The sequence below is a fragment of the Arvicanthis niloticus genome, chromosome 20, assembly GCF_011762505.2.
Source record: "Arvicanthis niloticus isolate mArvNil1 chromosome 20, mArvNil1.pat.X, whole genome shotgun sequence".
NCBI lineage: Eukaryota > Metazoa > Chordata > Mammalia > Rodentia > Muridae > Arvicanthis > Arvicanthis niloticus.
Genome location: NC_047677.1, coordinates 17,756,248 through 17,784,144, shown reverse-complemented (window position 1 = coordinate 17,784,144; position 27,897 = coordinate 17,756,248). Strand labels below are relative to the sequence as shown.

The 27,897-nt window shown below is 42.8% G+C and overlaps 1 protein-coding gene across 1 annotated transcript in view; it reads right to left on the bottom strand.

Moving 5' to 3' along the window:
* The window catches only part of Slc16a10 (solute carrier family 16 member 10), a 99,041-nt gene that overhangs the window by 21,754 nt on the left and 49,390 nt on the right, over positions 1 to 27,897 (bottom strand). The window contains exons 2-3 of the mRNA XM_034524968.2: positions 16,150 to 16,294; positions 11,948 to 12,401 (exon numbers count right to left, since the gene is read on the bottom strand). Coding sequence (XP_034380859.1) covers positions 11,948 to 12,401; positions 16,150 to 16,294 — 599 coding nt within the window. The remainder of the gene's footprint in view (positions 1 to 11,947; positions 12,402 to 16,149; positions 16,295 to 27,897) is intronic.

Genomic DNA, 27,897 nt, shown 5'->3' with positions numbered 1-27,897 from the left:
AGACAGATTATCATATAAACCCTTCAAATTAGCCCTAGTTCCCTTTGAATGACAAAAGATTCATAAATACTGTTAGTTATTAAAATATTATTTACTTAAGGCTTTCCTGATTTAGAAGTTAGTTCTTATTGAGTAAGCTGGTTTTCCTTTTGTTGTTGGCTAAAGTTTGGTGTAATCTGGCTTCTTTGGAGTGTCGCTCTGTATCATCAAAGGCTTTGAATTTGAGGTCCTCCTGCAGCTTCCCAGGTGCTGACCACAGACATGTGTTGTCATTAGCTGCTTCTAGGAGTCTTTCCCCAGCTTGACCTCCAGCTCTTACCTTCCATGTCCCCCTCCCCGGCTCTAGACATTACTATTCTAGGTCTCCCAAATGTGATTTGACTACTGTAGGTACCCCATCTACATGGAGAGCACTTGTCCTTCTCAGTCTGCATTAGTTCACCAAGCATGATGTCATCAAGTTTCACGTATATTGTTGCATAGAACCAAACATTACTCTTTTTTTTTTTTTTAACTTTTCTCTAATGTTAGAGGTTCAACTTTTTAATTTTTTAAAATTCATTTGATAGAGCACCTGCCTGGCTTACATGATGCTTTGGGTTCCATTGGTTCCATTCCCAGCACCTCTAATCCCAGTGTTCAGTCAGTAGACAGACAGGAAGATTGAGAGTTCAAAGTCATCTCATGCTACATAGTCCCAAACCAGGTTGAGATACACAAGACCCTGTCTCAAAACATCAAGAGAAAACTCCAGTATGTGCAGAGGCAGAATACTCTGGAAGAGACAGGGAAGCAGTGGGTGGTACTCTGCCTGGGACACAGGACACAGGGAAGCAGTGGGTGGTACTCTGCCTGGGATACAGGACACAGGGAAGCAGTGGGTGGTACTCTGCCTGGGATACAGGACACAGGGAAGCAGTGGGTGGTACTCTGCCTGGGACACAAGGACACAGGGAAGCAGTGGGTGGTACTCTGCCTGGGACACAGGACACAGGGAAGCAGTGGGTGGTACTCTGCCTGGGACACAAGGAAGGACACAGGGAAGCAGTGGGTGGTACTCTGCCTGGGACACAAGGAAGGACACAGGGAAGCAGTGGGTGGTACTCTGCCTGGGACACAAGGAAGGACACAGGGAAGCAGTGGGTGGTACTCTGCCTGGGACACAGGATTGCTGTGAAGATTAAAGTGGTGCAGAGCTGAGATAGTTGTCTCTGGAGGAAGAGGGGAACAAGGCATTACGGGGATCCCTCATCCTGGGCAATTCTAACCCCAGGGTCAGAGAAGGGCTTGGGGCTGAAGAGTGGAGAAGGTAGACCCCAGAGACACAGTTGTGCGTCAGGAATCAACATCTGGCTAACAAACTCCCTCTGAGGAAAAACCAGGATGGACAAAGACAGGATTTGTGGAAAGCCCTGAAGGCAGGAGCTTTAGAAAGACAGCTATGTGCTCACATAAACAGAGAAGTGATCAAGCAGGCTGACGCCCTAGATTTATAACTGATGACATTATAATGAATCATAAATCCAACCATTAATACATAACAGCACTTTGTTATTTGGGGGTTTGTGAGGTTTTGTTTTTAAGGTTTTTAAAGGTTTTACTATGTGGCCTGGAATTCGTGACACACATACCTTAACCTCTTAAGTGCTGGAATGGCCGTTGTATGCCAACATTTTAAATTGCATGGTTGTATGCTTGGGCCAAGGAGAGCACAGACATCTTAGTCTGGTTGCTGGGCTGTGGTCACCCTGGCTCTGGAAGCAGCCAGGAGAAGGGGCAAGGCCTAGGGATGAATTTTACTTGAGCAAGACTGTAGTCTCTTACCATCCATGTATACCTCTTTAAAAAGAAATGCATTCATTATTGTTGTTGTGCACTCTTTGTATATGTGGGTAGGTGCGCGTGCTACAGCACACATGTGGAAGTCACTTCACTTGGTTGACATGGCAGGCACCTTCTCTCTGAGCCATCTTGCTGGCCCCATTTGTAAATCTTTTAAATGCTCTAAATTTGAAACTAATCTAAATCTTACTAACTTCTTTCTCTATAAGATGAAGATAAAATTTTATCACCTTGGGAGAGGGCATGGGTTACATATCAAAGAATAAAGAAAAACCACTGAAGCAATCAAGTATTATTAAAATGTAAAGTATATAAGCTCAACCTGAAATCTTTTTTTAAAAATAACTCGTGCCAGGCATGTGCTAGGCAGGGGTCTGCGGCAGCAAACGGGAGACCGACACCCAGGAATGTGGACACCCACTCTCCCGTCTGCTCTGTCTTCCCACTTCCTGATGTGTATGACACTTCTCCACAGAAGTCCCCAGTTTACTTCTGTAGACAAAATCCAGTTTTCACCAGCCTTTCCCGTATTGACATTAAACACACCAGACAACTCAAGAGCTGGACAAAACCATACTCCTGCACTAAAAGATTAGATGCTTTTAAACACACGTAGATTCCCTTCTTCACTATAAATCTTAAATCGTTTAGAGGATGGGGCCTACTTCCGAGGGATAATTTCATGGCAGAGCAAACCATGCATCTGTAGAAGTGGCTGTAATATTTACTCTGGCCAGCCACAAATTGAAGCACATGACAAACTTATTCTGCCTTGCTAAAAGTAGCAGCAGGTCTGTTTTAATTTTTACATTTACTTATTTTTTTGCTTTTTTTAAGTCAGACTCTGATATAGCACAACCTAGCCTTGATCTGATTTCTGCTTCTACCTCCCAATGCTGGGATAACAAGCATGTTCAACCATGCCTGGTGACAGGTCTGCCTTAATCTATTTGTACGCAGTTTGTCTTCTAGCTCCCATATTTATTGATCATGCCTTCCCTTCCTACTAAGTTCCTATACTGTACATTATTTTATTTTCTAAAATACTCTTTTCAAAACAAACAAACAAAAAAAAACCCAAGCTCAACGTGTTTTGATGAATAGTTTGTGAATATACAACTTCGCCATTAATAAGTCACAGTAGGCAGAGTAAAGATTCTTAGTTTCTTCAAGCAAGAGAATGCTGGTGAATTCTGCCTATGTCATTAAGCTAAAAAGAAAAGAAAAAAGAAAGAAAGAAAAATAGCGGGAGACAAATTGGCACTAACCTGAAAAGTCAAATTGCAGCAGATGTTGAGATCTGAAGGGAAATAAATGCAAGGTTAGAAAAGATAGAAAAGCAAAGACGGCACAGACACCACTCAAAACGCAACAACACAGCGAGAGGCCATAACCAGTTCACGCAGTAACCAGTGATAAACGAGCAATGCTAGAAGATTTCTAGAAGACTTCACATACATGGAGGAAAACACGGTGCTTGGATCCTAGAGTGACTAAGATTTTGAAATTTCAACATTCAACTTTTTAATACAATATACAAGGAAAAAACTAAGTTGGTTAAAAGTTCTGGCTTTAAAGACAGACTACAGAAATTCTATGTCCCAGGCATCCCAAGTCCTCTAATTCCTAGCAGGACACACAGAATGTCCTTGCTGTCATAACGCTGTCTCCGGTAGAGACTCTGTACCCACTCACGCCTGATATCCCCGCACCTGGAATGCTGGAGGCACACAACAGGCACTCTGGGTTTGTTCAATGCATGACTGCTTGAATCTGTTTAACTAAGCTGTAATTAAAACAAGTCACACACAGACAAGGACAAATGACCCTGACAGAATGGAAAATCTATCCCAAGTACATTTTAAAATCAGCGTAGAATAGACCCTTGCAACCTGTGAGCAAAATGAAACTTTTGCGTCCTTAAAGCCTTCATGTAACAGTGAGAGGCAGTGGTAACGGTAGTAACGGTGGTAACAGTGGTAACAGTGGCAACTGAGGTAACGTAGGTAACGTTGGTAACGTTGGTAACGGTGGTAACGGTGGTAACGGTGGTAGATGTTGCTTCCCTCAGAAAGAGCTGGTATCTGGGTAGAGTCAGGAAATTTAAGTATAGCTAGGCAGAATGATGCACGACTTTAATCCCAGTACTTGGAGGGGGGCACGGGCATCTGTACGGCCAGGCCTAGCTACACAGTGAGTTTCAGGACAGCCAGGAATACACAGAGAAAATATCTCAGAAAAACAAAACAAAAAAGGAAGGAAGGAAGGGAGGGAGGGAGGGAGGGAGGGGGAGAGAAAAAAAGAATAGGAAGGAGAAGAGTAGAGAATGAAGACAAGGGAAGCAACAATACAATCACTACTGACCAGTGTGCAGTGACCATTAGTTTAAAAGGAATCTGCTAGGCTGGCAAGATGGCCCAGTGGCTACGAGTGCTTGCCCAATGACCACAGTTTGATCCCCAGAACCCACAGTGGAAAGAGAAAACCCAGTCCGAAAAGTTATCCTCTGACCTGCACTTGCATGGTGCGAGCATGCAACACAAACACAATGATGAGTGAACAAGCAAACTAGAAGGCTCTTATTGTGAGCCTTGTGTTCTCTGGAGAGAGCACTCCCATGACAGCCTGAGTTCTGAAGATATCCAGAAAAGAAGAGCAAGGCAACTGTTAGTAGCAACACTGGAGAACTGGACCGTCTGCTGTGTTAGCCAGGGCAGGATGAAAGCATAACTTCCTTCCTGACAACCCCATTTCCAGTGTGCACATTCACAGCTGGCTATAATAAGGTTCTATTTTTCCCATAATTTAAAAAACAAACAACAACAAAAACAAGACAAAATATTACACTCTGTTCCACTACTTCTATGAGAATTTTGGCAAGTAGTTAAGCTTCCTGAGTCTCTGTTCCTTTTCCTGTTCTACACAGGAAAAGCTGCATACAGTGATATAGCCTGTACAATTCCTGTTACATGTTTCTGGAAAGCATTTAAATATTTTATTTAAGAGTCAAGCTCTTCAGAACACCCAGATTAATTCTTGGCTATGCCATGCAGCAGCGTGACAATCCTGAGTTCACTGTCTAACAAGCCAGGTTCTCCTCTGGCCAACTGGGAGCCCTGGTGCTGGGGACACATTTCAACAGGGTGGAAAGCAAATGTTCATAAAAACAGGGGCTTAAAAAAGAAACGTGGAAAAACAGTATCAATCAATGTTCTGTTTGTTTAAAGAGCCCATTGGCTTAAAGTGAATCCTTGCATGGCTCGAAGAACAGACATGCAGAATTAACTAAACTGTGCTCTGAAGCCTGGGTGCTGCAGCTGTTCTTGCAAGCCATGTTATGCCAAGAATCTTTTCAGCTGACGTGGCTGCAGATAGCTGGGTTGCATAACTGTCCATGTTTCAATTTCATGCCTCCAAAGTGAGCTTTTCCCCCCAATGTGTTATGAGGGAATATGAAGTTCTTGTCTATGAGCGAGGGGCCAAGTAGAGCAGGATAGAAAAGTATTACAGGGACAGAAAAGGAGAGCCAGACAGTGGGAATAGACAGCTGAGGAACAGAAGCTTTTAAAGTCTCTTTGGGTGTCAAAGACTCACTGTGGCTCTAATTCATAGGAAGGCTAGTTTCCCTTCTGTTCTATAATCCTGAGTTAGTGATTGTTGATGGCAGGAGCTTGTCAAAAAAGACGTCCTGTAACTTGGGAGTTAAGTGACACTGGCATCAACAGGTTCTCAGTTTAAGCAAATTTCTCCACTGTCCAAAGCCTCCTGGTTTTGAATCAAGCAAAAGCAGGAGAGATGCTTCAAATGAAGATTTCTAATCCTGTTCATCCTGTATCATAACAATGCACTTTCAGTTTATATAACAGGTATGGGAAGACCCTACCTTGTTAGTGTAGCCTAGGAGTGTGGAACCGGAGTGAACCGGATGCTAATGGAAGGACTTGCAGCATGAGCAAATGTCTGCATTAAGATATTTAATTAAAATTAATATTAATTAAAATCTGTTACTACCCACAAGCATGATACATTTTAACAAGTAAAGCCTAATGTATATTTAAATACGAATAAATAAATAAATAAATAAATAAATAAATAAATAAATCCTGGTGAAACCACTTACTAGCAAGAGAGAAAAGCAGCTATTTTCCCAGCACGCTAACTCTGTAGGCCCTCCGCTGCAGGCCAGTGACCCCAGATAAATGCAGGTGACTCTAAACTGAGGCCCTTTACTTTCTTGCATTTTCTTACAATAGTTGTTTGTTAATCAAATTTAGGCTGTGTATCTTACTATACATTTGTATGTGTTCATTTTTGTTTTGTTATGGTTAACATTTATTGTAGAAAACAAGACTGAACATAAAGTACTTTGAAGTTCATATTCTGCTTGTGATGGCTATGGGGAGTAACTTTATAAGGATTTAATTTTCTCATATTCAGATGACCTGCCCATCAGAAGAGGATCTGGGAGTTAGGAATAAGGTCACACAGGTCCTCCTATTCTGTCACTTTAGAACAAGAGCTAGTTCCCTTTTCTCTGGTTGCAAACCATGCCCCCAAGCATTAGGATAGCTAGGTGATCACTGCCTGTGTTCTGACTGGAGAGGAAACTGCAGGACAAAAAAAATGGGCGTCACCTAGTGTGGCCGGAGAGCAGCTCCAGACCGATTCACGGAGTGAGCCAGGGCTTTACCACCCCACGTTTGATAACCCAGTTCCAATCTCAGTTCTGAGCCAAGGTCAGTGAACATCCCCAACACAGCCCAGCTTTGCAGACCCATCCTGAGCTCTGGGCCCCCACTGCCCTCACTGAAATGCTAGCCGGCTTCTGAAAATGTTTCATGAATTTGACCAGAACCTGCCTCCAGGGAAACCATGGAAAGATAAAAGACTGTTTCTTCCACTTGATGGCTCTGTACCACGTGATCCGGCTGGAGCTGAGGGAATGGAACTGCTGAGCTATTCTGGTGTCCCAGCCGTGCAAGACCCAGACACACCCTGATAACATCTGGCATCTGGCGCTATCCAAACCGGAACAGCATCTCTTAAAGAACTACGTACCCTTGGAGTGATTCTAGTTTAAAAGTACAACTTGTTTATTCCCAATTACAAGTGGACTTAGGAACCCACTTAATTGCCCTGTTAGCAGGCAAATAAATGATCTACCATCTTACAGCACATGAGTGGGCTATCTCTACCATCTTACAGCACATGAGTGGGCTATCTCTACCATCTTACAGCACATGAGTCGGCTATCTCTACCAGGTCAAAGTTACTTTGGGGACAAAAACAATCGATTTATATATTAACACACATTTTTCTTAAAAAGGAAAAAAAGAAAGAAAAGAAAGACAGAAAGGGAGGAAGGAAGGAAGGAAGGAAGGAGGAAGGAAGGAAGGAAGGAAGGAAGGAAGGAAATAAGGAAAGAAGGAAAGAAAGAAAGAAGGAAAGAAGGAAGGAAAACTAATGCTGTCTGGCCGTGATGATGTATGCCTGCAACCCCCATATTTGGGTGGCTGAACTAGAAAGATTAAGAATTTGAAACCAAGTCAGGGATGGTGGCACACAACTCTAGTCCCAGCACTATGGAGGCAGGGGCAGGTGGATCTCTGTGAGTTGGAGGCCAGTCTGGTCTACAGAGTGAGTTCCAGTACAGCCAGGACTACCCAGAAAGACTCTATCTCAAATAAACAAACAAACAAACAAACAAACAAACCTTCTGAAACCAGCCTAGACTACACAGTAAGATCTTGTTTCAAAACATTTTGTAATACAGCTGACAAACAACACATTACATGTTTTCCACGCCCATCATCTTGAGAAAGACTTCTTGTGATTTATAGCGTAAAGTCTAAGAACAAAGGTCACACAGTGGCCAGTACTGAGTCAGAGAAAACAGCCGCTGAGCTGTGAGTGTCAGTGTGGAGTGATAAGAGACAATGACAGCAATTGAAACTAAACTGTCATCTCCATGCTCAGGATGGACTGATTCACGACAGTACGGAAACCAACAGAGTCACTGCCACTTCTAGACAACATGACCCAAGTTAAGCCCATCTGTGACCATGCTACAAATCCTCACCCAAGACCTGCCCTCACAGGCAGCTTCTCAGGCTGACACGGAGGCGCAGCTCCGCTAGAGACAGACTGCAGATCCGTCTTGCAGTGTCAGAGCAGCTGGCATCACGTCTCCCCTCCCGCCGACTGCCAAGGCTGGTAGTCATCTCATTACTCTTGGGTTTCCTGAGTTTGAGCTCATGTGTTAAGCACTGTAGGAGTTTCACTATGACATGAACGTAAAGGAGTTTAAAGAGCAAATGGTAGGACTATAAATACATGGGTCCCTTTAGACTCGCGCAGAATACAGCTCAGCACCCAGCAAATATCTGAGCACCTACTGTGTGCTAGACACTGTGCTATTTTCTTCGAGAACTATCATCAAACCAAACAGAAAAGGATCCTAATTCCATGGGATTTACATCCTAGCAAAATATATAGATGTGCAATTATTAAAACAGATTAGAAACTATTAGGTGTTATTTAAAAAAAAAAAAAAGGAAAAAGAAAAAGGGTGGGTGTGAGGGGTTTGGGAATGCTGGGTGGGGAGGAAATCTTCACCTGTGGTCAGATTACTATAGCACTCAGGGCAGTTTACTGCCTTATGCACATGTAAGTAGAGAGAGGTGGACACAGAAGTTTAGTGAGCAGAGCAACATGTCAGGAGAGAGCCTAGAGGCAGGAGACGCCAGGCCATGGAGAATCTTGTAAGCCACTTTAAGGCCATTAGATTTTTTTTTTCTTTTCAGATTATATATGATGTATATTTTTAATGAAAAAAAAAGAAAAACTAAGAGGATAAATTGTAGGCATACTAAAACTATCCCTTGGGGGTAAAATTCGAAAAGGAATTTTGATCAAAAAAATTCCTCACTTTACTGCATCAGAATTAAGTTCTTATAAACACTCTCTCAAGTTAACTGTGGGAAGCAGGAAGTGTAGCATATTAACAGGAGCCCCTGAGTGTAGTACACAGGGAACAGGAATGCTAAGCCTACAACTGCTGCCCTCGTGGACACTGAAAGCACTTAATTCTCCTGTAATAAACACCTAAGACCCATCCATAAAGCTTCTGTTAGCATTCTCTTATGAAAAGCACAGCCACCCTAATGTCAGCAAACAAATATCCAGAACCTATAAGACCAGAATAGAACTGGCAGCTGCTTATTGCCTTATACAAACTTAATTACCTTGGCAACCATGACAGAGGCATTAAGACATTTTAGGACCTATGTAACAGACCATACAGTTTAAACACAATGAAAGTGTAAGAACAATTTGTGCATCATAGATCAACTCATCTAGCAGGTGAGAACACTGACGAATCAAGGGGAATTATGGGACCATTGAGATGGCTCAGTAACAAAGGTGCTTGCAGCCAAGAATGACAGGCAAGTTCACTGTGAGGAGCTAATTCCTCTGAGTTGTCCCTGAGTCTCCTCACAAAGGTAGCCTGGGTTAGAGAGTTGGTACGAATGATAGTGAGAAGTGGTCAGATTCCGGATAGATTTTGAATGGCAAGCCACCAGAATTTCCTGACTCTATCAGGGGTGTGATGTCCAAGGAGTAGGAGCTAAGGAACACTCAAGCTCTGAGGCCCGGCTCTCTGGAAGGGCGGAATTGCTTAGAAACTAAAAATTCACCTAGTCTGATCCGTGAGAATTGCAGCCATATATTAAGATTGTAAGCAAATAGGCTTAAAAGAGAGGTTTCTAACTCTTCCTTTTTAAAAAGTCAACTGCAGCTAGTCACGGTGGTACATATCAGTGTCCCTGTGCTTGAGAGATGGAGGCATTAAGGCCAGAAACTCAGGGTCAATCTAAGCTACATAAGATAACACACACACACACACACACACACACACACACACACACACAACTACATCAAATGCAAAAAAATAAAATTTCCAAACTTGCTTTGAGAATAAGCACAGACATTTTTTTCCAAATTATGGACAGAACCATGAGAACACTTCATTATGCTTCTAAAGGCCAAAGAAAGGCAACCTGAAATATTCATCCCTTAGTTAATCAAAGCTCCAGTGTTAACAGTTCATGTTGAAGGCCCAACACCCTAAAACCTTTTCTATTTCTCCAAGCAAAAACTATCTTTTTCCTGTGAATCTGTAAACCAGGAGTTAAAATGATTTACTTTGCCTACCTTTACAAATTTATTGTAAGGGCCAGATTAAGTAATATGTGAAATTAACTAATTGTAAACCTTATAACCAGACATGCCCATTTCTCTCTGAGTATTTTCACCTTTTAGTACCAAAGAGAATTAGAAAAAAAAAAAAAAAAAAAAAAAAGTTTTGCTTAGTGAAACATGCCTGTAACTAAGGAGGCAGAGGAAGAAAATTCACAAAGGCCAGCCTGAGCTACAGACAGTCTCAAAACAGGGGGTGAGGGGCTTGAGGGTGGGGATACATGATGAATGTTTCCTCCACTAAGAAACTGTAGCAGACGTCGGCTGGTAAAGCTGACTCTTTCTCAACAGACCCATATTCCAACAAAAACTCATTCAATGCTTGTGGAGACACCTGAAAGCATGAGGAAGGACTAACAGATCAGGTTGACTTTTACTATGAATGTCACATGACTCCCCTGCCTATTGCCAACCTAGCTGCTTCCTAACATCCTAGCTGTCCTCAACAGAGAATTCATCCAGCAGAATTATTCTCAAATGCAGACATGCTCCCCCGCCTGTCATCAGGACTCCTTAGCTCAATTGCTTCTGAAGTGTGCACAGGGCCCACTAAGGAATCATGGGTAGTTATTAGCTGACTCTCTGGGCCTAGTAATTTTGTGAGCCACTGTTACTTTCACCAAAAAAATTTTTTTAGTTTTTTTTTGGTTTTTTGAGACAGGGTTTCTCTATGTAGTCCTGGCTGTCCTGGAACTCACTCTGTAGACCAGGCTGGCCTCGAACTCAGAAATCCACCTGCTTCTGCCTCCCAAGTGCTGGGATTAAAGGCATGTGCCACCACTGCCCGGCTTCACCAAAAATTTTAACTGAAGAAAAATTGCAGATATCCCAAAGTAGACTATAAGGTTTAGACAAAAACAAACAAACAAACAACCACCCAGGTCCACACATGTGTTAGTACAGACACAAAAGAAAAACTGAAGCAAATGCCATTTTTGTCCATTATTGAACTGTATTTATTTTCCACCACAAAGAGTAAAGGAAGAGGAGGCCCACAAGGAGGAGGAGGAAGAGGAAGAAGACAACAGAGACAGCACCATGGAGCACACCTTGCCTCGGGCAAATAGCTTGATACATATTGGTGACCCAGTATAAATAGGCTGAATGTTGTCATTGAAGAAACTGATATAAACGCCTTGAGCACCTGAAATCCTAATTTCCCATAAAACTTTAAGGCTCTTCTCTCATTTAACTCTTCCCTGTCATTTCTCAAAGACTTCATATCTCACAAATAGAGACAATGTTTGTGTTGGTCACTGCCATTTTGTTACTTGTTAACTACTTAATTTCTGCATCCATCTGTTCAAAATTATTAATGTCAATAAGGTCATTACACTTGATTTGTCCCTGAATAAGATCAGCAAGCTCCTTCTAGAAGTGGTCTATGAGATCTTTTTATTACATTTATTTACTGGGGCAGTGGGGAGGGGTTCCCAGTGAAGGTTAGAGGAAGACCTTCAGGAGCTGGTTCTCTCCTCTCACCACAGGGGGTTTCAGACATCAAACTCAGACTGTCAGGCTTGGCAGCAAGTGCTTTTCTCCATTAAGACATCTTACCCGTTTCAAATATCTTACCTTGATATAATTCATTCCAAGATCTTAGTCGCCCTTTTAAAAACTGCTTTTGTTTGGGATTTTAAAAACGCTGAAGCATACCATCAGATCCTTTGTCTGATGGAGGAACTGTTCTTGTTGTTTGGAAGACCTTTCATTCCCAGAGTTTGGGGTCACAACCAGGACAATGTCTGAAAGAGACTTTGATCTGACATGTCTTGCTCATCTAAATGGATCTCCCTGTGTGACCTGATGATATTAACTACAGACAGAGCCAAAGACGCATACTTACCAAGTGAACGTAAGGCACAAAGTATCCAAACAGTGCAAGTGGTATCCCAGCAGCCCACACTGCATAGGCTGTCTCCTTGAAGAGGGCAAAGTTGAAGATTTTTTTTGGAGGACTAAGCTTTCTCCTGGAAAAGAAGGAGCTTCTGCTGTCACCACTCTCTTTCTCTTTGGTGCTGGGAACAAGAGGCCGGTAGGTAAAGCCAGCCAGAAAGAGAACAAACATGAAGACGCAGAGGATCCGCAGTGTGTGGAAGAGGCCCACCGTGCTGGTCAGATTTCCTAACAGCAGCGGTAGCAGGATCGTGAAGACGCTGCTGCCGGCTGTGACGATGCCGTTGACCAGTCCAAGGCGCTTCTTGAAGTAGTGTCCCAAAATGACCAGTGACGGCTGGTAGGCAAAGGAGCAGCCACAGGCAAATATGACTCCGTAGGTGAGGTACAGGGGCTCAATGGAGCTGTGTGAAGATGAGAGAAACAGAACAGGGCTTTAATCTTTCTTAATGGTGCCTGGTACAAGAAAACCTCTTACAGGGGCTGGAGAGACAGCCCAGCAGTTAAGAACATCTGCTGCTCTGGTGGAGGGCCTGGTGTGTTCCTGACCACATGGCAACTCCTGACCACCATGACTCCAGTCTCAGAGGCATCAGATAGCTTCCTCTGGCCTCGGTGGGCACTAGCCATGCATACAGTGCATATACATATCTGCAATTAAACACTCATACACAGAAATTTAAAAAACAAATCTTAAAAGGCGTTCCCTTAGCAAAAACAGACCTTGTCAGTGTTTTCTGAAAATAAAAAACAAAAATGGGGAAAGGCTTAATAAATCAAGAATACAGCAGTAAAGGATTTTCATGTGCTCTGCATGTGTGAGAAGTGACCATTAAGGTCATCGGTGCTTTGCTCCCCGTTCTCTGCCAAGGATTTCTGCTGAACCATAGACAGCATTAAGTAAGAACTATGCTCTGCACAGCTCAGAAAAAAAAAAAAAAGCTGCCAGGAAGGGACAATAAAATCTTGTCCAATAATACTTTTAAATTACATTTTAACTATGCACACTCATTATTCTGATGGTACATACTTCCCAGGTGCTGACTAAGCGCTATATAGTCCAAGAGAGGCTGTCTGGTACTGTCTCCGCAGTGCTCTGTCAAGACCAAGTGCATGGAAGAGCAGCTGCACTCCCTCCCTCCCACATTGGCCCGAGGCTGTCAACCAACCTTCGCCCTGCTTTGCCTTGTTCCCAGCATTGTGCAAGATAACAAGAAATCATATTCCGGTTGCACTAGGACTGAATCAAGTGTACTCAGTAAAAATTTCAGTCTGCAAGCTTTTAAAGTAACTTCTTATGTCTCAAAAGAGTAAGAAAGAACATAATTTTTAATTTAATCAAATAACTGTGCATCTCTTAGGACAATGAAGGGGTAGGTGCTTTGAAACAAGTTAGGTAAGGACTAAGGGAAAACAAGTTAAAAGTTGTCTTTTTCTTTCTTTTTGCAAAGTCAATTCAAAAGGCTATTTATCAGTAGTAAAACTAACTAAGAAAGATAAAGCTGGTTAATAATTAAATTTTGGACAATAATGTTCACCTACCAGTATACTGAGGTAATCACAGGACTCAGATCTGACCAAATTAAGGCATGCTGGCAATCCTCTGAGAGGCCCTCCCCCTTGGTTAGCTCACACCCAGCTCTACCTTCTACTTCTATACCTTCCCAGATGATTCTCACTTCGTTATGCTGACTACCAACCAAATCTCTACTCTTGACTCAACAGACACAATAAACAGAAACTTGGTGGAAAAGTGTTTGTGGCTTCAAGTTACTTCCTGTCTGCTTAAAGAAATAGTTCTATCTCTAGTCCCAGTAAGAATGATACAGAACAAATAACGCTTCACTTGAAAAACACATTTTACTTATTACTATTTTATGTGCATGGATGCTTTGCCTGCATGTCCGTCTGTCCACCATGTGTGTGCCTGGTACTTATGGAGGAGGCCAGAAGAGTGTATTGGATGCCCTGGGATTGGAGTTGAAGACAGTTGTGAGCCACTGTGTGGCTGCTGGAAGTCGAACCCAGGTCCTCCGCAAGAGCAGCCACCATTCTCAATCACTGAGGTATTTCTCCAGCCCCTGCTTCATTCTTCTTGGTCGGAGGGGGAAGCTGTCTGTTTTGTGTTTTAGACAAAGTCTCTCACTGTGTGGCAGAGATTACCTTGAGTTCACAATACTTCACTCTGTATGAGATTTTCCACATCAGCAGTTTTCCAAAATAATTGCAAGTTCTTGAATTCTCAAAAATTTAAAAACAATTTTAAAGAAAAAGTAAAACATATCACACATTTCTCTGCCTCCCTCAAAATAAATATATTGGAAACAGTATTGATAACATCATTATCACAAACACCAAATGCTATAGGCACTCCACAATATGGAGATGATAAAACCAGACAGGCATGGTCAGAGAGCAGAAGCATTCTTCGGAGCATGAGTTGAGATCTCGTGCACTCACCGAGATTGTCCTCACATCTTCCTATGTACCCTGGTGTCACTGTTCTCACAGAACCTCTGTCACTCAAGTCTGTCCTCAGGACAAACGGCTGCTTTCAGTGGTTGAGGCTGGACATCTAACTTCAGTGTCAGTCAGTAAGACTACAAAGTTTTCTAATCATGCATATAAGGATTCAGAGCTGGGACACTGGTGTGACCAGTGTGCTAGAGAAGGCTCCCTAGAAGGGAGAAGTAGAATCACAGGAGAGTGGACCTGCCACCTTACACCAGCTTTCTCTGTGATGCTCTATGATGGTCTGACAGCCTTTCACTAGCAGGTTAAACAAGGAAACTGAGTCATGTCAGGATATTACGTATATTAAGATCAATGTGGTCTCCAGAAATGCTCCTCCTGAACTTTGCTATGTAGAGATAAAAGTCGAAGGGCAAACTGGTTACAGTATCTTTTGTTTTTTTTTTTAAACAAGTCAAAAAGGTTTGAAAAACAAATGCTTGGTGTTTCTCTGTGCAGCTTCCTACTTAGCTGGAGAGCAGGCTCTACCGGGTCTCTTCCTACCAGCCCTCTCTGAGCCCTCAGCAAGTGGCAAAGTCACAGGCTCAGGACACCAGTACCTGCAGAACCTCAAACTTCTTTTCTTTTTAAATAAGAAGTTTGGAAGTAATTAGAATGGCTCTTTAAAGATGAAAACCCTCTTATGCTACTAAGAAGTATAATTTGAAGGAATCTGAGTAAAATTTGAAGGGAAAAGGACAAAAACTAACTGCTTGCTTAGCGTGAGGAAGAGGTGTGTGCGGGGAGTGATGTGAGAAGCGAAGGCTGTCCCTGAATACATATGAAGAAGCTTAGAAAGCAGGGCCATACCTCAAGCCAGATCCCTGCTGACCACCACCCAGGACTGCATCGTGGTTTTCAACTAAGGAAACATGAGGGTAGGCAGGGGAGACAGAGGTGAGACAAGCCCCTAGCTGGAGAATGGTCTTTGGGCTTTTCCTTGCTAATGGCCTCCCGCTACCAACCAGTGTGGCACAGTATACACCAGTGTTCCTCTAACTGAAAATCACAGAACCACAAGGAGAGCTGAGGACAAGAGCTCTGAACACCGCAGCGTGCCCGCTGACATTAGTGCCCTTGGAGGCCTGCATCTTTTCTTCCGGTTGATGTAGATTATGACATTAAGTTTTCAAGTATATTTAACCACTTTATTTTTCATGATATTAAAATGTTTTAATATTTTTAAATTTTTTTTTTATTATTTTCTTAAACCATAGACTGGAATTCTCCATCTGGGTTGGCACTGACTTAAAAGACCTTATTCTTATCAATAAAATAATTTTCCTGTCAAGGTTATTACTTTAAATATCTTACTCAGACCTTTAGATCTAAGATGGCAGTGACTTTAAACTGAAGCCACAGCTTTAGATAACTCACAGATATAACTAGATTCCTTTATGGATTTGTGTAAATACATTAAGACAAACGGAAACACATTTTCTTGGCTCCAGCAAACACATATATCCTAAATTCTAAACTGGCCCCTGCAGGCAAATATACTTAAATGCGTAGCCTCTGGCATGCTGCTATGTGCAACACTTCCGATCTATGGAACGTTAAGATTGTCAGGGGGTTCTCCTTATAAACAGCGGGGTCCCTGGAAGGTTCAAGAACAACATGAAGCAGTGACCACGTCCTTACCTTACAAAAGAACTGGACATGAGGCCAATGAATCCCACAGCTGCACCCACGACAGCTGTTCTCCGGCAGCCAAATATGTCTGTGAAGACACTCACTATGGGGCAGCAGAAGAAGATCATACCCATGGACAGCGAGCCGACCCATGCTGGGGAAGAAGACGGAAGAGCATCATAGCACTGCAAACTGTGCTTACAAGGTGCTAAGTCACTTCAAAAAAGCCCAGTGGTGCGTGCTGACAGGCAGAAGGGAGAGAAAGCCCAGTGGTGTGCGCTGACAGGCAGAGGGGAGAGAGAGCCCAGTGGTGCGCACTGACAGGCAGAGGGAGGAGAGGCCAGAGTAAGTCAGCAGCAAGCCTCAACACCTGCTTAACTACCTGGCCAGCAGTGATTCATACAACAACTGTATTTCACTAAATTCTTGAAAAGTTTGTGCATTTAAATTAATTGAACACTCTTCTATGACTTTGTCTAGTTGATATCTGTGGTTTTACACAATTTATAATCTATGAAACAAAATTCATTAAATTAAAAAAAATTTTAAATTAAAAAGAAAACTGGCCATGGTGGAGCACACCTATGATTCGAGCACTCGGTGAGCTAAGACAGAAGAACAATGAGTGTGAGTCAGCTTGGATGACATAGTAAGATCCTCAAAATACACACACACTCACACACACACATACACACACTCACACACTCACACAATCATACACTACATACACACATACACATTCACACAATCATACACTACATACACACACACACTCACACAATCATACACTACATACACACACACTCACACACACTCACACAATCATACACTACACACACACACACACTCACACAATCATACACTACATACACACACACTTACACACACACATACACACACAAACACATGCCCCATACACACATACTCACACAATCATACACTACATACACACACACACACACACATACACACATGCTCTCACACAGACACACACTCACACACATACACACACAAACACATGCCACATACACACACACTCAAACAATCATACACTACATACACACACACTCACACACACTCACACAATCATACACTACATACACACACACTCACACACACTCACACACACTCACACACACTCACACACACACGTGCACGTGTGCGTACACACGCGCGCACACACACACACAATTTAGTTTAGGAATTTATGCCAGGGAGTCATAATGTAAAGAAATGACCACTGAAATCAGGATAGTGACTATAATTCTTTGCTTTAGGATGTTCTGTAAGCCAGAGTCTCACTCTGTAGCCCCCACTGGCCTAGGACTGACTATGTTGCTCTAACTGGCCTCAGACTCACCCCAAGTCTCCTGTCTCAGCTAGCCTTTCAGATTCCTATGATGTGAGCCATCACGTCTGCCTGTGATTAACTCAGTGGAGAAAAGATGACTGTCATTGTGGAACAAGGAGATAAGGAGTGACCATCTGTAGTATCTGGACTTAGAGATTTCATTTGCTTTGGTTGGTTTTTTTGTTTGGTTGGTTTTTGTCCTAATGAAATTGACAATAATTTCAGGGTATTTACTTCACCATTATTTATAAAACTACAATGTTTTATTTTCTTCTCTGCAAGTCTGTTATTTTCCACAACTTAAAAAAAAAAAGTAGTAGGAATCAAAAGTCATAGTTTCTGATTCCATAAAAGTAAAAACAAAAGCAGAAAGCATAGGGTGTAAATAATCGTAGCAGTGTGTCAAAGAACCAAATGATCTGCCATCAAACCTGGAAGCTCTCCCCAAAGCAGGAGAGTAAATAAACTAATAGGACCTATACACATGAGGGTGTGTGGCACACCCTGTGATAAAGCTGTCACTTCCCTTCTGAGTCATTTAAGTATCTTGAAAATGGATTAGTCATATACCTTCTCACAACTACTGAGGGTTGGGAAAGTGTCCCTGAGCCTCAGTGCTGGGTACCATAAATCCTGGTGTAAAGCCCTGACAAGACAAGTAGTCTAATGTCTAAATAAAGATGCCTAAACTGATAACTTCGTCATCTTTTTGTTTTCTTGCAATTTAAGTTATTCCTTTTTGTTTTCTGGGCTTTTTGTTTGTTTGTTTCTGTTTTTCGAGACAGGGTTTCTCTGTGTAGCCCTGGCTGCCCTCAAACTCAGAAATCTACCTCCCTCTGCCTCCCAAGTGCTAGAATCAAAAGTGTATACCACAACCACCTGGCTAACTTGTTCTTAAATTATATGATACTTATATAATATACTTAAATAACCATAATTCTAATTTTCTTCCTTTATCAGAAAAAAGACTGTTCACTTACGCTGGGACCAAACTCGGTCCCCACAAGAGCAGGAACGATCTTAACCACAGAGCATCATCTCGCCAGCCTTTTGCTTTCTTTTTGCTGCACCAACATCAGCACTATGATGAAGAGAACATCTCCAGAGGATGCAACACAGTTCCAAACTAACTAAACAAGAAACCACAGGATGCTCTGCCAGACTGTCAGGGAAACCTGGTCCACCCAGACCTGAGCCTAAACCAAGAAAAACATCTATCTGCAGAGAACCAACCTAGAGCGAACATTAGCAGAGGCTCTGGGGAGGGAATCTGGTAAACTGGAAAGAAGGTACTGGCATTGCCTGCAGAGGTTGAGCGTGAAGCTGAAGAGACTGAAAACTCAGTCTGCAGACAAGAGAGTGAGCTGCAATGAAGAATTTGGATTGATTTTATGTACTTCTTGGGACAACTTCTCAAAACTATTTTTATTAAGTAGTTTGTGAGTGCTAATTTTTAGGACTTTACTAATGTGGATTACCCCCCACACACACACAAACACACACAGACACACACATACACAAACACACACACATATATACACACACACAAACACACACACACAAACGCACACATATACACACACATATATACACACACATACACACACATATACACACACATACATACACAAACACACACAAACACACACATATACACACACACATACACACACACAAACACACACATATACACACACACAAACACACATACACAAACACACACATATATACACACACAAACACATACATATATACACACACAAACACATATACACACACATACACATGCACACTCTGAGTCATGCTTTTTTGGAATTCCATCATCCGAAAGTAAAATAAATGTTGGAAACTGTATATAAATCTGACTCAGAATCTCATATACATTTGCTTTAAATTTTTAGTTTTGTACATATTTTTATAGTATACAGTTGAATTTTTCAGTTTTTCTAGAGCAAATATTTTTTGTTTTATTTGACTTCAATGAAACATGAATAATCATGACCACCTACTAATTATTTGTGGTTTAGAATAAAAAGTTTTTGCTAGGTATGGCGGCTCACTCGGGTGGCTGAAGTAGGAAGACTGCTGTGAGCTTCCATCCAGCCTGAGCTACAAAGATGTTGTCTTAAAATAAATCACTCATAGTAATAGTGTAACCCCATTCAAATTCTTAGTAATCTATGCTTAAAATACAGTTTACTGGGATAGGTGTGGTGGTGCTCGCACTCAGGAGGCGGAAGCAGGAGGATCTCTATGAGTCTGATGTACATGGTGACTTCCATGTACATGGACAGCCAGGGCTACAAAGTGAGACAATGTCTCAAAAATAAATAAATACAACAAACAACAACAAAGAGAGAGAACACACTATTAAAACCCAGCAGTCTAGAACACTAGCATCTACTCTTGGATAGAGGCACTTTTACAGTCAAGGTACTAACATCGAGTAGTAAACCACATAGTGAAATCAAAGAGCGTATGTCACAGCCAATGTTCATGAGTCAGAGTGCACCCTGCCTAAGACAACAGAATAAAGACGGCACTGCCACACAACAAAACCCTTGCCAAAGTCTTTAATGAGTGTGAACTTTGGTAAAACTATACGTGGTTTTATCTTTTCTAAAAAAAATGTATTATCTTTCACAAGAAAAAAAAATCTTGAAAATTAGAAATCACACCTTCCTGCTGATTCTGTAAGCATACAAAAGAAAGCCAAAAACTGAAAGATAAGTATTAAGCAGTCATAATAGTCATTAATCATAATTTTGTGCTAAAAAATAAGTGATCTCATAGGACATTAAGTCTATGCCAAACATGAAAACTTACAGGCTTGCAAGTTTATTAAATAGCACCAACAGAAAGACACAATTGTGTAGTTTCCTGGTTATCCTCTTAAATGTCTCTGTGGAGGAAACTGTTTCCTCTGTCATGGGATGAGTACTTTAGCAGATTTCTGTGGTCCTTTTTATTCAGTTAAATAACGGAAAGCCCACAGCCACTCCAGCTAACAAGCCAGCCTTCACGCAGTAACTGTTTTTCAGACCCAGGGATGATAGGGAAGACTTGGAATCAGCCGTTTCCCATCTTTCCCCATTCCTAGCTGCTCCTCTCAGGGGGACTGTGGGAGAAATGAGGCCGGGAAAGGAAGGCAAGGACATTAATTACACATCTGTGACACTGCCAGCAGAGATGATGCTGATTGGAGCTGACTGTTTCTCAGATGCATTTCTGTGAGTTCTTCAGAGTCTAACCTCTCAGTCCTTTTGGCCGCAGCTCTCCCGACAGCTTTTTGGCTGTCATTCCTGAGACTGTTTGAGCCGCCCTGCCCCTCCAAGCAGTCTATGTTGGCAGGAGTCACAACAGCTGTGGGGCTACCTCTCACCTACTCAGCCTCCTCTGTAGGAAGCAGAAGCACACAAATCCTTTCAAATCCCAACCCAGACACCTCCTGTACGGCTCTTCCTGTGGGAGCTGCTGGCCAGCAAGGGCTCTTTCCTTGCTAGATATTTTAATTTATTCATTTTAATGTGTGCAGGCATTTTGCCTGCATGTACGTTTGTGTATCCTGTGCATGCAGTGCTGGAGGAAGCCAGAAGGGGGATACCCCAAGACTGAACATATGGACCGTCGTGAACTGCCTTGTGGCTGCTGGGAATCAAACTTGTGACCTCTGGAAGAGCAGCCAGTGCTCTTAACCACGGAGCCATCTCTCCAGCCCTTCCTTGGTGGGGTTTCCAGGAGCTGCCACAGGCCTCAGTGCTCCCCAGTGGATGGGGATACTCTAGAGACTCTTCCATGCATAGGATGAAGACACCACAGCATAGAGTTCAGAAGAATCTTCACAAAATGTTCTTTCTAACAGGACTCCTTTTAGGAGTTTTAGAATTTCCAGTCCTATTTTGAAACATCAAACCAACGCCTGCATCACACCAACGCCTGCATCACACCAATGCCTGGGCACCTATCAAATGCAAGAAGGACTTCTGAGTTCACACTTCTGTACCTTAGTGCCTCTGCTGAGATTTCATTAGAACACTCTGTTAAAACAGCAATTAGCAGTTGAAGTTAGAGTGATCTAATCAAGTTTAAGAACAATTATATTTTTGAATGAATAATTATTTGCTACTGGAAACTCATAAGATGTCTATTTTCTGTAAAGTTCCAACATATCAGCTAAAGAAGTCAAACACAGAAACTCAGGGTGCAACTCAGTTGGTGAAGTGCCTGTCATGCACCAAGCCCTGGATTTGTCCCCAGAGCAGCATGAGCCAGGACGAAACACATCTGCAATTCTAGCACTCAGTAGACAAGAGGCAGGAGAGTCGTTATTTCAAGATCATCTTTAACCACATGGCTAGTTTAAGACCCACCTGAGCAAGAAAAGGCTCTGTCTTATCTCAACAAAAACAAACAAAGGAACTCCAGGGCCAGGGACTGGAGAAAGTGGTGCAAGCCTCCAGCCTGGTCTACAAAGCAAGTTCCAGGACAGCCAAAGCTATATCAGAGTAGAGAGACTCTGGGCAGAGAGGGGAGAGGGGAAGAGGGGGAGAGGGGAGACCTGCCATTTTGTTTATTTTGTAGTGTGTTTGGCCTTTTATCTTCCTCTCATTCTGTATTATTCTATTGTAATTTATTCTTTCCTGTGGCCTCATGGATGGATCTGTTTTTCTCTTTAGTCTGAAGGATTCTTCACGTATTTTCTGTAGAGCTGGCTCTGAAGTCATAAGTTCTTCTAGTCTATTTTTATCACGAAAAGTTTTTATTTCTCCTTCAGTTATCACAGACAGCTTTGCTGAGTTTAGTATTCTGGGTTGGCAGTTGTTATCTTTCTGAATTTGTAATACAATATTCCAAGCCCTTCTAAGCTTTTGCAGGTTCTGTTGGATAACCTGGCTTGTTCTGATGAGCCTGCCTTTTTTGGAGTGTCTCTCGTACCACTTTCAATCTAACTGCTTTGTTCTGTGTATTCCGTATTTTAACCGTAACATTGGGCTTGTCTGTTTGGTGCCCTAATTGCCTCTGGCATGTTTTCCTATCTCCAGGAAATTTTCTGTTTTGGTCCTTCTGAAAATGTTTCCTCTGCCTTTAGAGTGAGCGCTGGTCTCGTCTGTACTGTATATATCCTGCAGTTTCTCCTGGCTCCGTCTGACCAGTCTGTTGAGAACTGCACTAGTCCCTGTTCGGGTGGCCAAAAAATGTCGCGGCCCGAGCAAAATGTTGAGGCCCGGGCTGCCCCGAGTTTGGCGGCCATTGTATCCTGGTCCAAGCTGCAGCTCTGGTCCGAGGGTCGGGGTTCAGCAAGAGAGAGAGAGAGTGAGGACAGACTCGAAGAATGGAGACCAGACAGAGTGTGTTTCAATCCCGTTTATTCTTCAGTCTCTCTTCCTCTAAGTGTCTCCAAGTCCCAAGTCCCTAGTTCCTAGCCCCTAGTGCCTCCAAGTTCCAAGTTACTTCTTCCAAGTTCTCTTCCAAGTGCCTGCTACCTAATGCCTAATTCCTACTCTAAGTTGTACTCCAAGTTGTACTCTCTGAAGTGTCTCCCTAAAGAGTATATTTCCTCTAAGTGTCTTCTAAAAGTGTCTGATTCTCTACCATCTGCCTCTGCCTTTTATACATCTCACTTCTAAGCCGAGACTTCAGGTCACGCCTTTAATCATGCCCTTAGGTCTTGTCTCTAAATCTGATCTCTATACTTCTAAATCACGCTCTTAAGTTACACACCTTTAATCTCACACACCTTTAATCTCACGCACCTTTAATCTCAAGGTATCTAAACCAAGATTATCAGAGTGTGCTCAGCTGTTGTAGGCTATTGTAATCCAAGTCTCACGTCAGGGTATATGGCTCAAGATGGCTGCAAAGCTGATAGCCGCTTTCTGCTAAAAGTCGGCCCCCAACACCAGTCTGTTTGTGCCATGGTTGAGCTGTTTCCATCCCCACCTTCTTTTCAAGCTCAGACGGTCTCTCCTCTCCTTGATCCAGTCTATTGCCGAGACTTTCCAGAGTTTATTGGACTTAGTACATATTTATTTCCACGTTTTATATCTCTCATCAGTTTCAATGTAGATGAATACAAAATAATTATTTTCAGCAAAAGAAGCAGATCAAAGAGGCTTTCAGACCATAGTCCCAGTTATACAAAACTCTGGAAAACATGAATTGGGTGTCTGGTTGGGTCAGTGGGGACAGAGAAAGAAGGGACCGTGAGAGGGCCGAGGACACTTGGTGCACTGGATGTATTTATTACCTTGAGCCTGGTAGAGCCTGACTGGCTCACATACATTAAAATTGTATTTATAAAATAGCAACGTAGGGGCTAAAGATGTGACTCAGAGGCTGGGAGCACCAGCCGTCCTTGCAGGACCTAGGTTGAATTCCTAGCATTCACATGGGTGCTCACAAGTAACTGTAACTTCAGTTCCTGGAGCCCACACATGGTGCACGTACATATATGCATTCAGGCAAACATCCATGCACACAGAAGAAAACATTTAAATTAGATAGCTATTTATTATATATTTTAATTATATCTCAATACTGCTGATTTTTAAAAAAAAAAAAGAGCAAACTTACATGAAAGATTGGACAAAACCGAAGAAAGCAAGTATGTTTATTACCTTGAATCTGGGAGTGACTAATATAAATATATACGGATTTAATATAAAAATGATAAACACAAAATGAAAACTGACAGAACTGAAGTATACAAACCCACAGTCATCATATATTTTAGTGTCTCTTTCTCAGTACTTAAAAGAACGGGCAGATGATTTTAAAATCAGAATATAAGGGCCAGAGAAATGACTCAGAATTTGACTGCTCTTCCAGAAAACAGAGGGTCAACTCCCAGCACCTACATGAGGACACCAAACTGACTATAACTCTGGTCTCAGGGATTTGACACCTCTTCTGGCCTGTGTGAGTACTGCATAAAAGTACTACACAGTCATACACAGGCAAAAGCCTCATGCACATAAAAATAAATACAAAAGTCTGAATGACAACATGAATCACCTTAACCCAGACGACCCAGACAGAATGCCTCAAACTCACAGAGATCAGCCTGCCTCTTCCTCCTGAGTGCTGGGATTGAAGGCGTGGGCCACCACTGCCTGACTTATTCAAATTTCTTTAGATTTTACCAAATGTCCTCTTTTGTACCGAGACCCAATCTAGGAAACCACATTCTATTGAGAGGGTATGTCTGCTTGGGCTTCTTCTGACTCTAACAGTTTTCCTGACTTCCCCTATGTTTGATAACCTAAGGAAGGAAGGCGAAGAAGAGCAGGAGTAAAAGATGAAGGAGGGGTGGAGGGAGGGACAGTGGGAGGGAATTATAAAAGTGTAAGAAGTGACTTGTGTGCCGTGATAAAGAACTATACTGTTTTGTCCATAATAGGAAGACTGTGTGAGTAGTGAGCTTCAAAGCAACACTGACCTGTTTGAATCTCAATGCCGCTGTTGCAGAGGTGGGATGGAACCTAGGGCCCTGTGTAGCCTCTGCAAGTGCCATATCACCAAACGACATCCTTAGGCCTTTGTCCTTCTGCATTTTAAGACATGATCTTGCTAAATTTCCCACCCTGGCCCTAAACTTGTAATAAAGCCTAGAAAGGCCCCGAATTCACAATTTCTCCTGAATACTTGGGATCATGGGTCTATGTACCACAGTCAGCATTAAAATGAATTCAAGTTTTAATTTGCAATAGGTTTGGTCACAGCTTACACACACACACACACCCCACTGAGGTAAACAGACACGATTGCTCACGGGTGTAGACAATGGCACACAGACGTGGCTGAGGGGGGGAGAGAGAGGAGCGCTGAATGACTGACATTTCTGCTAACTTTGACTGTTAACATCACACAGAAAGTGCTGTCAAGAGCAACACTGCTCTACGTATAGATTTCTGGACTTATATATCCATAGCATATATCACCCTAAAAATATTAGAAATAACAAGGTTTGGGGTTTTTAGGAGAGATAAGTCACATTACACTAAACCTCTGCCAACTTCTGAGCCTCTCGGACTCATCTTTATATGCAGACATTAACAGAGGTATACACATAGTCTTTGGGAAATTTTTCTCACTACTAACCTAAGATCTACAGTTCAGACTTCTGCAAGCCTCATTTATTAAGATTTATTCCTCTACGAGTAATAAATGGTTTAACTTCATTACTGTTTAAAGCAGCAGGTAAACTCCCTCAGCTTGCCTCCAGAAGGCAGTGTGCCAAGTCGTAACTAGGTTCCCATTACAGGACACCAACCTCACAATCTGCCCACTTCATTCTAATAGAGATGAAGCCAGTGCAGTTATTCATCACACAGAACCAAAATCTTATAGACAGTGCTATCAAAGACTCTATGGAGAGGCTCATACTTTGTGTCACTCCTGTGCTCAAGTCTCTTCCTCAGGCATATCAATAATTTTATGTATTTTACCTCTTTAAAAAAATGTCCCACTGAAAATAATATTTAAAGATGACATTTAATGGATGGACAGTTCCTCTGTCAAAAATTAAAGATCCATAATAATAAGACTGCATGTGTGTTTATCTATGTTACCTCATTCCACTGGGATTTGATGTAGTTTTCAGCCATCAGAAACAGCACAATCAAACGTAAGATGTGGAATAAATATGGTGTTCAAGCCAGGTGGAAATAACCCGTGGCATCAGCCTTGGCATCAGTCAACTGGCTCTGCAGTTGAGAGCACTTCTGCTCTTGCCTAGAGCCTAAATTCAGTTCCCGGCAGCTCACAATCACCTATGATTCCATGTAGGGCATCCAGTGCCTTCTGGCCTCTTCAGTCACTACACAAATGTGGAACAATGCAGGAAAATGGGCACACACACATACGCAATAAATGCTGTACTTGACTTTGAGCCTAACGGAGGCCATGCCCGCGGGTCTTACCTCCCCGGCCCTCAGAGAGCTGCTGAGACTGCTCTTGGTGCTGCTGCCTCTGCTTTCACCGACAGGCATGAGAGCAGCTCCTGATACCCTCTGTTGTGACCTCCACCACGAGGACAGTGGCCAGCCCACTCAGTACTCAGTACGGATAAGTGAAAGAGCTATGGGTGACTCTCGCCTGCAGCCAGACCCCTCCCCCCAACTTCCATCACACGTTTGTACTCACTGCTTTATATTAAGTACGTGGCTAGGACGGCTGATGCCAAGGGCTATTTCCACCTGGCTTAAACACCATATTCCACATCTTATGTTTGATTGTGCTGTTTCTGATGGCTGAAAACCACATCAAATCCCAGTGGAATGAGGTAACATAGATAAACACACATGTAGTCTTATTATTATGGATCTTTAATTTTTGACAGAGGAACTGGAGTGATTGCCTTACAGTGAGTGGGGAAGCATCATTTCTTCAGAAGACTCTAGGAGTTACTTTAAGTTCTCAACTGTCAAGAAAGCCTGCTCCCCTACACTCATCCTATGCACCCCCTCTCCCTGCTCCCCTACACTCATCCTATGCACCCCCTCTCCCTGCTCCCCTACACTCATCCTATGCACCACCTCTCCCTGCTCCCCTATACTCATCCTATGCACCCCCTCTCCCTGCTCCCCTACACTCATCCTATGCACCTCCTCTTCCTGCTCCCCTACACTCATCCTATGCACCTCCTCTCCCTGCTCCCCTACACTCATCCTATGCACCTCCTCTCCCTGCTCCCCTACACTCATCCTATGCACCTCCTCATCCCATGGTAAATGTTTCCCTCTCAACTGCAGGAGCCACTGCCATGAGTGTCTAAAGGAAGATGAAAGTCATAACTGATAACAACAGGGATACCAAAAGATACTCAGCACACATCTCTGTCTTTGTAAGGAGGATGGAAACCAACATTTAGTGGCAGACATCGTGTGGGCACTGAAGTGGAAACCTAAGGGGTCTTTGGAGAGTCAGTTGTGTTGGATGGTGTTTTGCTGGGGCAAACACGTGAAGGAGTGTTTTCCTGAAGTGCACACAGGTGAGAGACTAAGGCAGACTCGTGAAGGAATATTTCACTGAAGCAGAAACAGGAGAGAGGATGTTCTGCTAAAGCAAACACATGAAAGGACAGGTGATGAAGGAGTCTCTGCTAACAACATGCATGTGTTGGTCAGCCTTACACTGTGTAGTTGAGCTGCACTTGTCAACAATCCATGGACTTGGGCTGATTGAATGCGTGTACTGAGGCAAGGAGGACACATGATGTCTGGAGGGTATAAATAGGACTCCACGGACTGACAGACAGAGCCTGGCTTGCTGGTACAGCCAGCTGTGCAACGCTTGTGGGTCTCTCATCTTCCCTGATCTTTGCTTTCCTGAGAGAGGCACACCAGAGAACTTCTCCTGATGTTCCTGTTGATCCCTCCTGCTGTCTTGAGCTGAGGCTGAGGCCT